Source organism: Aotus nancymaae, unplaced genomic scaffold (assembly GCF_030222135.1).
Source record: "Aotus nancymaae isolate 86718 unplaced genomic scaffold, 86718_ANA_hifiasm-v0.15.2.pri h1tg000064l_1, whole genome shotgun sequence".
Taxonomy (NCBI): domain Eukaryota; kingdom Metazoa; phylum Chordata; class Mammalia; order Primates; family Aotidae; genus Aotus; species Aotus nancymaae.
In genome coordinates this window covers 3459953-3475690 of record NW_026988479.1, presented here as the reverse complement: position 1 = coordinate 3475690, position 15738 = coordinate 3459953, and the positions used below count along the sequence as shown (strand labels likewise).

The 15738-nt window shown below is 34.5% G+C and overlaps 1 protein-coding gene across 2 annotated transcripts in view; it reads right to left on the bottom strand.

Moving 5' to 3' along the window:
* Positions 1-15738, bottom strand: part of SLC12A2 (solute carrier family 12 member 2) — a 106544-nt gene that overhangs the window by 17489 nt on the left and 73317 nt on the right. For both annotated transcript variants that reach the window (XM_012447974.2, XM_012447980.2), the window contains exons 17-19: positions 11762-11902; positions 5512-5618; positions 1954-2033 (exon numbers count right to left, since the gene is read on the bottom strand). In XM_012447974.2, coding sequence (XP_012303397.2) covers positions 1954-2033; positions 5512-5618; positions 11762-11902 — 328 coding nt within the window. The remainder of the gene's footprint in view (positions 1-1953; positions 2034-5511; positions 5619-11761; positions 11903-15738) is intronic.

The following is a 15738-nucleotide window of genomic DNA, read 5'->3' as shown; positions in this document are numbered from 1 at the left end:
TATCCCTCCCCTAACCCCCACTCCCTGACAGGCCCTGGTGTGTGATGTTCCCCTCCCTGTGTCCATGTGTTTTCATTGTTCAACTCCCACTTACGAGTGAGAACATGTGGTGTTTGGTTTTGTTCTTGTGTTAGTTTGCTGAGAAGAATGCTTTCCAGCTTCATCCACGTCCCCGAAAAGGACATGAACTCATCCTTTTTTATGGTTGCATGGTATTCCATGGTATATATGTGCCACATTTTCTTTATCCAGTCTATCATTGATGGGCATCTGGGTTGGTTCCAAGTCTTTGCTGTTGTGAACAGTGCCACAATAAACATACATGTGCATGTGTCTTTACAGCAGAATGACTTATAAACTTTACAGTAATGGGATTGCTGGGTTAAACGGTATTTCTGATTCTAGATCCTTGAAGAATCTCTACACTGTCTTCCACAATGGCCGAAATAATTTACACTCCCACCAACAGTGTAAAAGCTTTCCTATTTCTACACATCCTCTCCAGCATTTGTTTCTGAATTTTTAGTGATCACCATTCTAACTGGCACAAAATGGTATCTCAATGTGGTTTTGATTTGCATTTCTCTAATGACCAGTGATAATGAGCTTTTTTTCATGTTCGTTGGATGCATAAATGTCTCCTTTTGAGAACTGTCTGTTCATAACCACTTTTTGATGGGGTTATTTTTTTTCCGATAAATTTGTTTAAGTTCTTTGTAGATTCTGGATATTAGCCTTTCGTCAGATGTGTAGAGTGCAAAAATTTTCTCCCATTCTTTAGGTTGTCTCTTCACTCTGATGATATTTGCCTTTGCTGTGAAGGAGCTCTTTAGTTAAATTAGATCTCATTTGACAATTTTGGCTTTTGTTGCCATTGCTTTTGGTGTATTAGTCATGAAGTCTTTGCCCATGCCTATGTTCTGAATTACGGTATTGCCTAGGTTTTCTTCTAGGGTTTTTATGGTGTTGTGTTAGGTCTTACGTTTAAATCTTTAATCTATCTCGAGTTGATTTTTGTATAAGGTGTAAGGAAGGGATCCAGTTTCAGCTTTCTGCATATGTCTAGCCAGTTTTTCCAGCACCATTTATTAAATAGGGAATCCTTTCTCCATTGCCTGTTTTTGTCAGGGCTGTCAAATATCAGATGGTTGTAGGTGTGTGGCGTTATTTCTGAGGCCTCTGTTCTGTTCCATTGGTCTACATATCTGTTTTAGTACCAGTACTATGCTGTTTCGATTACTGTAGCCTTGTAGTACAGTTTGAAGTCGCGTAGCGTGAGGCAATGGTGGTTACACAAACGAACACATAATAAGTGCCACAGAACTACACAACCACACACAAGTGTTTGTAAAACTGCTGAAATCTGAAAAAGGTCTGTGGGTTGTTTCAATGTCAATTTCCTGGCTTGGATATAGTACCTTAGAATAAGGAAAGATGTTACCATTGGAAACTGGATGAAGGGTACAGAGGACCTCTCTACTATTTTTTGCAACTTCTTGTGAATCTATAAATATTTTTAAATTAAAAAATGTTTTTAAAAAAACATTTATCAGGTCTGCTGAAGATAGAGAATATTACAACAACATTTAAGCTTCTACCATCAATATGACTCTATATAAAGCATATTTTTATAAATATGAAAATGTCTAATGATTTAGTGGTCATTTAAAAGTTTTGCCTCAGACTATTTTACTTATGTCTTTAAAAAATTTGGCTTAAGCGTATGCTTTGGATTAAATTTTAGTCTCTCCATTAATAATCACTAACCATCATCCAGGCTGGTACAAAGAGAAAATGCAAACTTTAGTGGAGCCAAATGTGATCTTAAAATGCCATAGAGAAAGTCCATGACATATAGTAATTATTAAAAGTAATGAAGAGTTTGTGAGAATGTAATTTTCTAATAAAGTAGTTTGCATTTTTTAAATTAAAAACTTATTTCAAACAAATTACCTTGTCCTTGAAGATGAGATATATCCAGACCTTCTTTTAGGCGAATAACCACTACTCCATATTGTATGTCAAAGGCATCACTATAAAAAAAAAACAAACACAATATTTGTGTTATCCTCTATAAAGATAATAGATGATCTCTAAAATTATTTTCAGCTTTAAATGACTGAATTTTTAAAACATGCTTTGAAAATCACTTGAGATATGTGTTAGTTTCAAATCCCACAATATTCTCTTTTTCTGTAATACCACTGAAAACTACTTTTTAGATCTTTGCAGTATTGACATTATACCTACAGCTGCCATTTAAAGCAGCAGCAGTATTTTTATTCTACTAGGTTAAATTATAGAAAAACTACTTTTGGAATGCCAGTACATTGATATTTGAGCTTATACCATTAAAACCAAGAGAAATACATGAAAACACACACACACACACACACACACACACACACACACACACACCCACCCACCCCACAGATGCTACCGCGAATGACAGCAGGTTGCAGGATATGAAGAAATTATTTTTGAAAGGATTGAGGGAATTTTAACAAAAATTTTTAATTTTTACAAAACTGGTTTGAACAGTAGTTCAAAGATTTTATATACATCTGCAAATATATATTTACCTCTCCCTTTCATTTTTAAAAACATGAATGGGTGCATCTTATACATACAAAAAACACATTAAAATCTAAGACAGCTTTAAAACCAGACTTAAACCCTAGAATCTCAGTCATGAGCATACATCTTCATTTTAACCCAAGTTTTTTTCAAATCTACTAATTTTAAATTCCAAATGTCATGTTGTTCTCCCAAAATGGTAGCAGGCTTAACTTTCATCTTTAATTATTATTATTCATTGTACAAGTAGTAAGTATTCACTATAGACATAAAAACAATAACATATTAAGATACAGCTATATGAAATGAAAAGGCTAAAATCTAATAAAATAATCAAGTTATTACTCTTACTGACAAATGGAAGAATGTGTTCAGGATATAATATGTGGTTATAAAAGGTCTTTTGTTGTTTTTAAATCATGGAGAGACAATTTGGCCATATTCCTATGATGAGCTAACTAAAGCTAAATGAGTCACTGGAGAAAGAAATTTAAATAGCATGTTAATCTTTCTCAGCTGTATCTTGAAAGATCTAATTAATACTAGAGAAGAAATAACTGTAAGTATTTTTAAAATTGGTTAATACATTGACTAAATCAAAATCAATTTCTTTAAAGCCAGGAATGTAAGTTTACTTTGGATTAAACAAATAAATGTTTTTGTTATAAGCTATAAAAACTGATTTGCAGCTTCAGATCTAATATACTGTTAATAAAAACACAGTATTTAAAGCTTACCTCAATTGCACAAGGTATTTAAAATCACAGCTAAAACATTAGTGGAAATGCCACAAAAATGAGCAGTGTCACTGCTTTGAAACTGCTATTATTTTCTAAAACCAGAAAGCAGTATTTTACCTATCCTTTAATTGCTGTCTGATGTACAGGAGTAATGTTTAGGGTAATACTCTACTTTCAGAACACTCACTCACTTTAATCACTACAAGGTCAGAGTCCGAAAGATCCCTTCCAGTGTTCCATTATGAGCAACTACAACTAATAATGTGACAGGCATATGAAAGAATTTGTAAAAATGTCACTTTTTGTATTTTTTAGGATAATTACTTCATTCTCACTGCTCTTGGATCTTGAGAGAGAAAAAGCATAGCCCATAGCTCACGGGTTTCATGGCTCATGGTCCACATTATTTAATCTTTCTGTCCCTGATCCCTATATATACAGAATACAGAATTAGCCACAATGAGGTTCTGCTTACAAAAAAGTTAATAAACCCAAAGCTTAACTGTAGTGACAACATGCAACAAATCAGCAGTTTTAATTTTACTAAAACTATTTAACAATTAGTTGGGAGATCTTGTTTATCATATATGTTACTAATCCATATAAAGAGATCATTTAAAAAGTAGAGTATGAGATCCAGCTGCTTCCTCAAAGACTTTTCAAATGTCACTAATAAAACCCTCATATGTGGGATGGGCAAATATATGTGGTTATAGGCAAAGATACAACAGGAGTTCCAGTAAGGAAGTAAACCCAGTGACTAAAGGGTTATCAGATCAAAATTCATAGAGAAAATAGGACTTAAACTTTAATCTTAAAGCTACTTTGCAAATAGAACTTTTTTTTTTTTTTAAGAACAATTGTAAGGAGACAGTTCTATTTTACCAGTGCTTAGGACAAGAAAAAAACTACACAAATCAACTACGGCATAGTGGAGACGGAATGCTCATCTTCAGTATAAACAAGATAAATAGGTTAGGCAAAACTTAGAATAATAGGAAAAGAAGTACTTTTCAAGCTTAAGAAGAAAATCTGGCAAAAAAAAAAAAAGGTTTTATTCTTTTATTAAATAACTCACTTAGTTTCAAAAAGCATGTGGTAGATTACATTAAACAGATACAGTCACAAAAATCCACAAACAGAATACAATCAGAAAGACAAACTAGCAAAAGAATAAAAAAGAACGCACTAGACCAGCGGTCCCCAACCCCCAGGTCATGGACCAGTAGTGGTAGAGGCCTGTCAGGAACCGGGAGGACTGCACAGCAAAAGGTGAGCCATGGGCAGGCGAGCATTACCACCTGAAGTACAATCCCTGGCAGATCAGCAGTGGCATTAGTTTCTCAAAGGAGTGCAAGCCCTATTATGAACTGCATGTGTTAAGGAATCTAGGTTGCGTGCTCCTTATAAGACTCTAATGCCTGATGATCGTCAACTGTCTCCCATCACCCCCACACTGAACTGTCTAGTTGCAGAAAAACAAGCTCAGGACTCCACTGAGTCTACATTATGGTGAGTATGCGATAATAGAAATAAACTCCACAATAAATGTAATGCTCTTGAATCATCCTGAAACTACAGCCCCCCTGCCACCCATGTCTGTGGAAAAATTGTCTTCCATGAAACTGATCCCTGTGGTTGGGGACTGCTGTACTAGACAACCCAAAAAATGGAAGTTAACTCAAACTTAACTCTTCAAGGTGGTAGAAAAACAAAACATATAAGTACATTTAAATAAAATAAATGCAAATAACTTAATGAACCAAATGATTAACTGCAAAATTTGTTTGGAAGTGGAACAAGACTCAACAGTGATAAAATACCCCTCCCTCAGCATATTATAATGACATAGTTTAGGAAGTGTTGGTGTGACATTCGGGAACTCTGCTCAGTAATAGCTGTAGGAAGAGGAAAAAGCTTACAAACTTAAATGAGAAGCCAGACTGCACACATGTATACACACACGTACATATGTATGTGTATATATATGCACGTATGTAAAAAGACAATAAAGATCAATAAAACATTTGTTAATAGATTAAAATCAATTTAAAGCCCAGATGTTTTGTGTGATTCTTTTCGTTCTTATGTTTCCATCAGCAGAGACTACATGAGAAACAGGAAAAATTAGGGCAAGCTTTTAAAATTAAAATTTTCTCAATGAACTAAATTACTGAATTAAAAAGATACTTACTGAAATAAGTTTATATACATATCCACATCCCTCATATCTGCTTGCAACCAATCTTTCTTAAATCCAAGGACAAGTGTGTTTGGTTTCATACGACCAAGACCAGCAGCCTAAAACACAGGGTAAATACAACTTTATAGATATATTATTTTCAACAAAATGTTTTTTAAACTGATAAAACTGTTCTCCAAATTGACAGCCGCTATAGACACTCTTAGCAAAACTTCTTCAACATTCAATACATGGGTATTTACTTATAAATTACATACACTACTGCATTCATCATATTACTTATAATTAAACATACACAAAATTTTCAAGTGTTTGAAAATTTTAAATGTACATTTAAAATTCTTGAAAAATTCTAAATGTACATTTTTGCACTTTTATGATCTACCAAAATTTTCATATTTTTAATAAGAGAAATAAAATATAATCTTTTAAAAAATTATAATACAGTGGCATTCTCAGTTATGTATTTTGAAAGCAGCCATTAAAAACTACAAACAAAAGTCCAAATAGATGCAGTTCTGCACCACATCAATACTAAAATCTAAATTTGTTCTACCAATCATGCAAAAGTTTTTGCTGACATTCGGTTAGTTAATTTCCTTCCTCAATTGTTCCATCAATTAATTTTTCTTGCAACCTCATCAGGATTTGCAAGTCAATATGCTTAACAATAGGGAACTGGTTTCAGGATCTCCCTCCAGCCCTTCAGGATACCAAAATCTGCTAATGTTCAAATCCCTTATATAAAATGGCATAGTATTTGCATATAAACTACACATAACCCCCCTTATTCTTTAAGTCATCTCCAGATTACTCATAATAGTTAATACAATGTAAATAGTTACACTCTATTTTTAAAATTTGTATTGTTTTTGTTGTATTAATATTTTTTCAAATAATTTCAAGCCATGGTTTGTTGAATCTATAGGTGTGAAACCTGCAGAGGGCCAAAGTATCCCCCAAAGTCCACTCAATCTCTTATAATATTTTTAAACACATTAGAAAATTCTATTTCCAAGATTGTATGCATACACGGGTTTTAGTATTTTATTATAGCAAAAGTGAAATAACAAAAAATTGTCCTTTTAACTATTTTTAAGTGTACAATTCAATAGTATCAATTACATTTACAATGTTATATAACTAACACTACTATCTATTTCCAAATATTTTTCATCACCCCAAACAGAAATTCTATAACTATTAAGTAATAAATACCCATCGCCTTCTCCCTCCAACCCTTAGTAATATCTACTTCTCTATGAATCTGCCTATTCTAGATATTGTGTGAGTGAAATCACAGTATGTGTCCTTAGCATAATGTCTTCAAAATTAATCCATGTTGTAGCAGAACTTCGTTCCTTTTTATGGCTGAATATTTCATTTTACACACACACACGCACACACACACAAACACCCCATTTTTTTCATCCATTTATCTGTTGGGAGACACTTTTTGTTCATCCATTCATCTGCTGGGAGATACCTTTGTTTTTATCTTTTTGGCTATTGTGAATAATACTGCAATGAATATTTTTTATCTGTCCCTTTTGTTGCCCATGCTTTTGGTGTCATATCTAAGAATCCACTAACAAATCCAGTGCCATGAAGTCTTACCACTTGTTTTCTTCTAAGAGTTTTATGGGTTTTGCTCTCATATTTATGTCAGTGATTTAATTTTTATATATAGTGTGAGGTCACACTTAAGATCATTTGTGACATGCTAAAATCATTCATTGAAAAAAAAATCAAATACTTATCAAGTGTTGACCTGCCACTGGGGATAATTAGGACAGAAGAAATATCCCTAACTCTGTAAAGCTTACATCTCTTTTCAAAGTGTTCCATCCATATACACACTTCTTTCAAGAAGTAAATTCCACCCCTCACACTCAATATTAAAAGCACCTTTGACTTGAAGAGGCTTATAAAAATATTCATTTTAGTTTTTTTAAAACTATCTTAACCACATAGCATATTTTTAATTGGGGGGTGGGAAAGGAATTGGGAAGTAAAATAAAACCAAGAGTATTTTTAGGTTGACACCTTTTTAAAGAAGTAAGCCATAAGATAACCAGTACCTTCTTAATGGTACAAAATACTGTCAGAGCAACTTACACAAATTTGTTAAAATCCTAATAATTAAAGGGTTTTATTCTTACAAAATTAACAATAACATCTTGCTCTGTGTACTTATATGTTCAATTTTCTTATTGCAATAACTTTCCCTTGAATGATCGAAACTTCAAATGTATCACTCTCTTCCATAAATCCTTTGTAAATTCTAATCAAAGTAGCTATTCAGAGGTAATGTTTTCAGTGTCCAGATAACAATATGTTTATCAGAAGAGTAATTTACTATTGAAAATCTGTCTTCTCTGGAACATACTTCTTTACTAAGTGATAGGAATATCAGTTCTTCTTTGTGGATTACATAATTGATACCTATTTAGCAAAATGCAGTCATTTGAAGCCTATTACAAACATCACTAGTTTCGAACATTCCCACTGTGTTATTTCTTCAAATCTTTAGCAATGTTTTCTGTGCATCTTAAGCCAAAATTTGCTGACAAAAAAAACATTTAGTTTTGCTATTTAAAAATGAAGGTTTAAAACTGAGTTGACAATGAGGGGGCTATTGCCTTATAAAATATTAAGAGGGAAAAGGAAAATACAAATATACAAAACAAGAATATTAACAATGCTAATGTCCTTTTCTTAAAGAGGTCTTTAAGCAAGCTATTTAGTGATAAGATTGTCTCTTTTTAAAATAGTGAAGTCTTAGGCTGGGCATGGACGCTCATGCCTATAATACCAGCACTTTTTTTTTGAAAGACGGGGTTTCACCATGTTGGTCAGGCTGGTCTTGAACTCCCGACCTCAGGTGATCCGCCCACCTTGGCCTCCAAAGTGCTTGGATTACAGGCGTGAGCCACCATGCCCAGCCAATACCAGCACTTTGAGAGGCTGAGACAGGAGGATTGCTCAAGCTTAGAGTTCAAGACCAGCCTGACTGACATAGTGAAACCCCGTCTCTACAAAAATACAAAAACTAGCCAGGAATGGTAGTGCATGCCTATGGTCCCAGCTACTCAGGAGGCTGAGGTGGGAGGATCACTTGAGCCTTGAAGGTCGAGGCTGCAGTCAGCTACAGCTATTGTACTCCAGGCTGGGAGACAGAGTGAAACCCTTGTGAAAGCCGGATACTTAAAGCTAGTTTAATGATAAACAGATGCTTATGATTATAATTAGTAACTAAACAGAGGAGGGGACAGAGAAAAACTGAGGGTAAGTCTAGTAAAACAAATAACATCTAAAAACAGCATCTCTACAACTATATACAAAGTCACTGTAGAAACAAATTAATGTATAAAATTCTTTTGACAAAGGTAATAAACAACTAAAAACCATTTGATACTTTGTGTAACAGGTTTCCAAAACGTAGAAAGGGAAGAAAAATACTCTCAGTGGCAACTTACACTAAAAATTTCAGTTATTAGTTCTACAGAGACAACTGGCACCTATCTGTAATCATATTTCATACAGTTCCTCAGACAGTTCTGCTAGAAAGTCAGTCTCCCAAGTATCTTTCTCAAAACAATACTCTTCTATTTATCGTAAAACTTTGCCACACATTGATACAATTGCCATGGTCTACTGTGGTGAATATATTAGGTGGATGAGAGTAATTAGGAGGATGAATTCTAACTCCTGCCAAATTTACAAAAGAATCATTTATACCACAGAGACCTTCTATGGCAGTGATTCTTCAAGAATAGTCCCTGAACTGGCTCAGCAGCATCACCTCAAACTCTGCTGAAGTGCAAACTCTGGGCCCTCACCCCAAATCTGATTCATTCTTGGCTGGGGTCTAACAATCTGTGTTTTAACAAGTCTACTAGGTGATTCTGACGCATGCTGAAGTTTAACACCCACTGCTCTAAGAAAAACTTTTCATTCATTTCCTTCCTAAAATTTATTGCTTATATAAAGTGGTTATCAGAATGTTTCTATAAATTATACAAAAGCAGCAAGATTTACCTACCAGAAATAACCACATGACCCAGTGTAGCATTCTACCTAAAGTATTTCAATATTTCACATACAAAAAGGAATAAAGTATAAAGTAATAAACATTCATTCACCACCCAGTTAAAAAACATCAGAAACACAGTAAAGCCTCCAATGTATCTTCATGTTCTCTTTGTATTTTTTCTATGTATTCTCGTACTTAAGAATACATACATATAAAATTTACTAATTTTAAAAAAATTTAAATTTTCATATTGTTCATATACTTTTTAAAACTTGCTATTTTTCCTAAGCACTGTTTTTGAGGTGTATCCATGTTGATATATATATAGCTCCTTTCACCACTGTATAGAATTCTACCACACATTTGTATTATTTTCATTTCTGTGATTGATGGTTGTTACTTCCGACTCTTTCACTATTACAAATGATGTTGCCATGAAGGGTTTTTTTTTTTGTTGTTGTTGTTTTTAAGATGTGTTCTCGGTCTCTCACCCAGACTGGAGTGCAATGGCACAATCTCGGCTCACTGCAACCTGTGCCTCCCAGGTTCAAGCAATTCTCCTGCCTCAGCCTCCCAGGTAGCTGGGATTACAGGTGTGTGCCACCACACCCAGCTAACTTTTGTATTTTTAGTAGAGACGGGGTTTCACAATGTTGGCCAGGCTGGTCTTGAACTCCTGACCTCAGGTAATCCACCTGTCTCAGCCTCCCAAAGTGCTGGGATTACAGAAGTGAACCACTGCGCCCAGCCTGAAGTTTCATATAGCCTTCTTCACATGTGTGCAAAAGTTTCTGTGAGATGTACACCTAAGAATGGAATGTCCTAGGATATTCAACCCAAATTTGCAGGACATTTTACCAGGTTGTTTTCCTATTTTGGACAACGTTGTTGTCTAAACTACATTACCACAGCAGTTCAAAGATTTCCAATTGCTCTGTCAGGGGTATCCAATATTTTGGCTTCTCTGGGCCACATTGGAAGAATTGTCTTGGGCCACACACAGAGTACACTAACACTAATGACAGTTGATGAGCTTAAAGAAAAAAAAATCACAAAAATACCTCATAATGTTTTAAGAAAATTTACAAATTTGTGTTAGGCCACATTCAAAGCCATCCTGGGCCACATGTGGTCTGCAGGTTGGACCAGCTTGCTCTATGCCATTTCTAACACACTGTATTGGCAGACTTAATTTTGGGTCAGTCTAATGGATATTGAATAAAAGTATACTGTGCTTTTAATTTTTATTTCTGTTATTTATTTTTCCTCTCTGTTCATATATTTTGCTTTTTTTCTTCTACTGACATAGTATTTCTATCTGCATTCTGGACCATACCTTTTGTTGATTACATGTCAGGATCACTATATTCCCTTGGTCTATGCTTCCTTTTCTTGTTTTCATGTTTTCTTTAGAATCTCAAAATTTTAAACTGCAAAACTACTGAACTTAACTTTTGGTGCCTCATTCTTCCCAAGCTCAAGGACATACAATTATTTTAGATTTTTTTTTCTAAAAATAAAACAAATTTGCCTTTTAAATTCAGATGTTTAATCCATCTGGAAATGTGTTTTGTGTGGTTTTTATAAGGATCTAGTATTTTATTCATGTAAATAATGAATTATTGTGCCCCAGGCTTTCAATAGCACCTCTGTCATGTATGTTAAGTTTCTCCTATGAGTGGCTTTATTTCTTCTGTTTTGTAACATTCATCTAATTGTCTACTGCTATACTCAACACCACAATGTCTTAATTACTATAGTTTCTTGACAGGGCTTTCTTTCCTACAAAGCAAGCCTATCCCTGTCCCTTCTTCCTAGATTGCCTTGGTGTTCTTAACCCTGTGCTTATCAAGTCTAAGAAACACTCAACAGGAAGGAATAAGAAGACAATTTTCTAAGCCATCCACCTCTACTTTAACAAAATAGCTCCACAATTACAGTTAACATATAACAACACAACATTTCTACAGTCCCTTTAGCTCTGAATTATACAAATCTTAGTAGTTTACTTTCAGTGTCTCATGCTCTACTAACTGAACTAGCCAGGTGACCCAAAGTAGTTTACTTTAATAAAGACATAACAGAAGATTTACCATTTGTATTAGTATGAAGAATAAAATCTAGAAATCTAGAATTAAAAAGTTTTTAAAAAGCTTATACAAATTTAAAATGTAGGCAGCATTCGAAAAGCATTAACAAAGTTACCTGCATCAAATACTGTGCACCTTCTCTCAAGTCATCTGCATGTACTGGAGCATAAAATGCCTTCATTTTGTTCTTAATAAGCCATCGCTGGTATTTGGCTTGATCAATGGACATTTCTTTCATGGCTTGTCTTCGAGGACCCTTTGAATAAAAATATTAATAATATATTTAATTAAAGGGTCATCTACTTCACATTTATACAAACCATTCATCCTGTTACACTGGCTTGAAACAGGTGACTAAATGTAGGGGCGGAACAAGTATAATATTAGCATTTCATTTTCATGTAGTCTTTTTAATACATAAGATTACAAAAAGGTAAAGTTGATGGAATAGTTAAGGCACAGGGGTGCCAGTAGAAAGGAAAAGAGAAGAAACACAGACTTAAAAATAAGTTAAGGCCGGGCGTGGTGGCTCACGCCTGTAATCCTAGCACTTTGGGAGGCCGAGGAGGGTGGACGACAAGGTTAGGAGCTCGAGACCAATATGGCCAAGATGGTGAAACTCTGTCTGTACTAAAAATACAAAGATTAGTCAGGCATGGTAGCAGGCTCTGTAATCCCAGCTACTCAGGAGTCTGAAGCAGGAAAACCGCTCCAACCTGGGAGGTGGAGGTTTCAGTGAGTCGAGGTCATGCCACAGCACTCTAGCCTGGGCAACAACAGAACAAGAATCTATCTCAAAAAAATTTTTTTTTAATTAAAAAAAATTAAAAGTTTCCATTCTAAGTAAATGAAAGAGGCTGAAAGCTATCAAAAATGGAGAGATTATACAGAGCAAAATAACCACCTTCTATTTTTCTACAGAAAGTTTCCCTAGTTTGTTTTTGTTACTCCCAAAAGTCTGAATTAATTCTAACTTGAGAATATTACTGAAAATCAAAGTGAGCTATATAATACTAATGTATTTTTATTCAAAATTCTGTTAAAGGATGAAATAACAGGAGGAAAGATATGAGCTTTGTTAACTCATAACTCTATTTTGATCCTTGCAAGCCACACATAAAATGTGTTATACACAAACATATAAAACAAAAATCTAAAAATAAGCTTAAAAGTACACACCCTAAATGTAAATAAGTAAAAATATAATTCACCTTTTGTAGTAGGGAAACTGTCCCATTTGTAATGTCTTATGCTCAAGCCCTGATTTAGCTGATCAGCTCAGAGACAAACTAGAAAACTCCACAAGTCCCAAGTGGGGTCAGTGTTCCAAAATACACACACACACACACACACACACACACACACACACGCACATGCACATACACGCACACGCACACACACACATCTTGACTTTGCCATTATACAAGCAGAAAAACTTTAGCTGTGGATGAGATATGAGGTATACAACATACACTTCTAGAACCAAGGCTAAGCAGAATGAACAATGGAACTTTGGAGAGAAGCTACTCTGACAAATAAATACCCCTATTTCTTATGCAGCACAGGTAAGTCATCATCCAGTCTGTTCTCAATAGCCACAATGCCAAAAAACTAAAAACTATATTCAAATTTATAAAGTTTAATATTTTTAAGTTTTCTTCTGATTAAAACAAAAAACAACCGGCAACTAAGTGTTTCAACTTAGAAATTCAGCATTCACTTTGCTATTCTTACATACCTGGGATATTACATCCCCCTAGAGATATTTATTACAATTTGCCTATTTCTTCCAAACCCCATTTTTTTCTGATAAGTAAATGTTCCCAAGTGTTCTTGGGGCTCTCTCCCTCTTTTTTTTTCTTTTCCTAAGGTTCATGCTTTGAAAATCTCTCTCTCTCTAAATATATATACACACACATGCACATATATTTCTATATTTCTATATATGTGCGTGTGTGTGTATATATACATTTTTAATTATTATTATACTGTAAGTTCTGGGATACATGTTCAGAATGTGCAGCTTTGTTATATATGGTGCATGGCGGTTTGCTGCACCCATCAATCCGTCATCTACATTAGGTATTTCTCTTAATTTCCCTTTCTAGCCCCTTACCCTCTTGAGAGGCCCTAATGTGTGATGTTTCCCTCCTTGTGTCCATGGGTTCTCACTGTTACTCCCACTTATGAGTGAGAACATGCAGTGTTTGGTTTTCTGTTCTTGCGTTAGTTTGCTGAGAATGATGGTTTCCAACTTCATCCATGTTCCTGCAAAGGACATGAACTCACACTTTTTCATGGCTGCACAGTATTTCATGGTGTGTGTGTGTCACATTTTCTTTATCCAGTCTATCACTGATGGACATTTGGGTTGGTTCCAAGTCTTTGCTACTGTGAACAGTGCCACAATAAACATACATGTGCATATGTCTTTACAGTCGAATGATTAGAATGATTTATAATTCTTTGGGTATATACCCAGTAATAGGATTACTGGGTCAAATGGTATTTCTGGTTCTAGATCCTTGAGGAATGGCCACATTTGTCTTCCACTATGGTTGAACTTACACTCCCACCAACAGTGTAAAAGCGTTATTTCTCCATATCCTCTCCAGCATCTGTTGTTTCCTGACTTTTTAATGACTGCCATTCTAACTGGCATGAGATGGTATCTCATTGTGGTTTTGATTTGAATTTCTCTAACAACCAGTGATGATGAGCTTTTTTTCATGTTTGTTGGTCACATACATGTCTTCTTTTGTTAAGTGTCTGTTCATATCCTTCATTTACTTTTGAAGGGTTTTTTTTTTCATGTAAATTTGTTTAAGTAAATTTGTATAAGGTATAAGGAAGGGGTCCAGCTTCAGATATAAGTTATAGATTACGGATATTAGCCCTTTGTCAGATGGATAGCTTGCGAAAATTTTCTCCCATTCTGTAATTTGCCTGTTTACTCTGATGATAGTTTCTTTTGCTGTGCAGAAGCTCTTTAGTTTAATTACATCCCATTTGTCAATTTTGGCTTTTGTTGCCATTGCTTTTGGTATTTACTTATGAAGTCTTTGCCCATGCCTATGTCCTGAATGGTATTGCCTAGATTTTCTTCTAGGGTTTTTATAGTTTTAGGTCTTACACTTAAGTCTTTAATCCATCTTGAGTTAATTTTTGTATAAGGTGTAAGATAGGGATCGTTTCAGTTTTCTGCATATGACTAGCCAGTTTTCCCAACACCATTTATTAAATAGGGAAACCTTTCCCCATTGCTTGTTTTTGTCAGGTTTGTCAAAGATCAAATGGTTGCAGATGTGTGACATTATTTCTGAGACCTAAAAATATGGAGCGCTTAAGGAAGGGGTCCAGTTTCAGATATATTAATGAGAAAAATAACATAGTGAATTTTGACTCCATAGGTATCAAAAAGCCAAATCGCTCTACAATGACAATACAGCTTGTTAAAATCTACTCATAATGAATAAGAAAAACAATGTGAGCTCAAAATATAATATTTTTAAAAAAATACTACTTTGAGCCCATTTAGGGGCACAAATATTTTGAAGAAAACAAATACCTGAAAAAAAAAAAAAGATTTGCTTGTCAAATTATTTCCAATCTAGAAAGCCCTATAAATTACAAATTATATACAGACTAAAAAAAGTTTTATTATAAAAAATTATTTCACACCTGTCAGAATGGCAATTATTAAAAAGTCAAAACAACAACAACAACAGATGCTGGTGAGGTTGCAGAGAAAAGAAAACACTTATACACTGCTGGTTGGAATGTAAATTACTGTGGAAAGCAGTTCCGCTTTTTCAAAGAACTCAAAGCAGAACTATCATTTGACCCAGCAATCCCATTAGTGGGTATATATCCAAAGGAACATAAATTGTTCTACCATAAAGACACATGCATGTATGTGTTCATTGCAGCACTATTCACAGTACCAAAGACATGGAATCAACCTAAATGCCCATCAATCGTAGACTGGAAAAAAAAAATGTGATACATGTAATACCATTGAATATTATGCAACCATAAAAGAGAATGAGATTACATCCTTTGCAGAAACATGGTTCGAGCTAGAAGGTATTA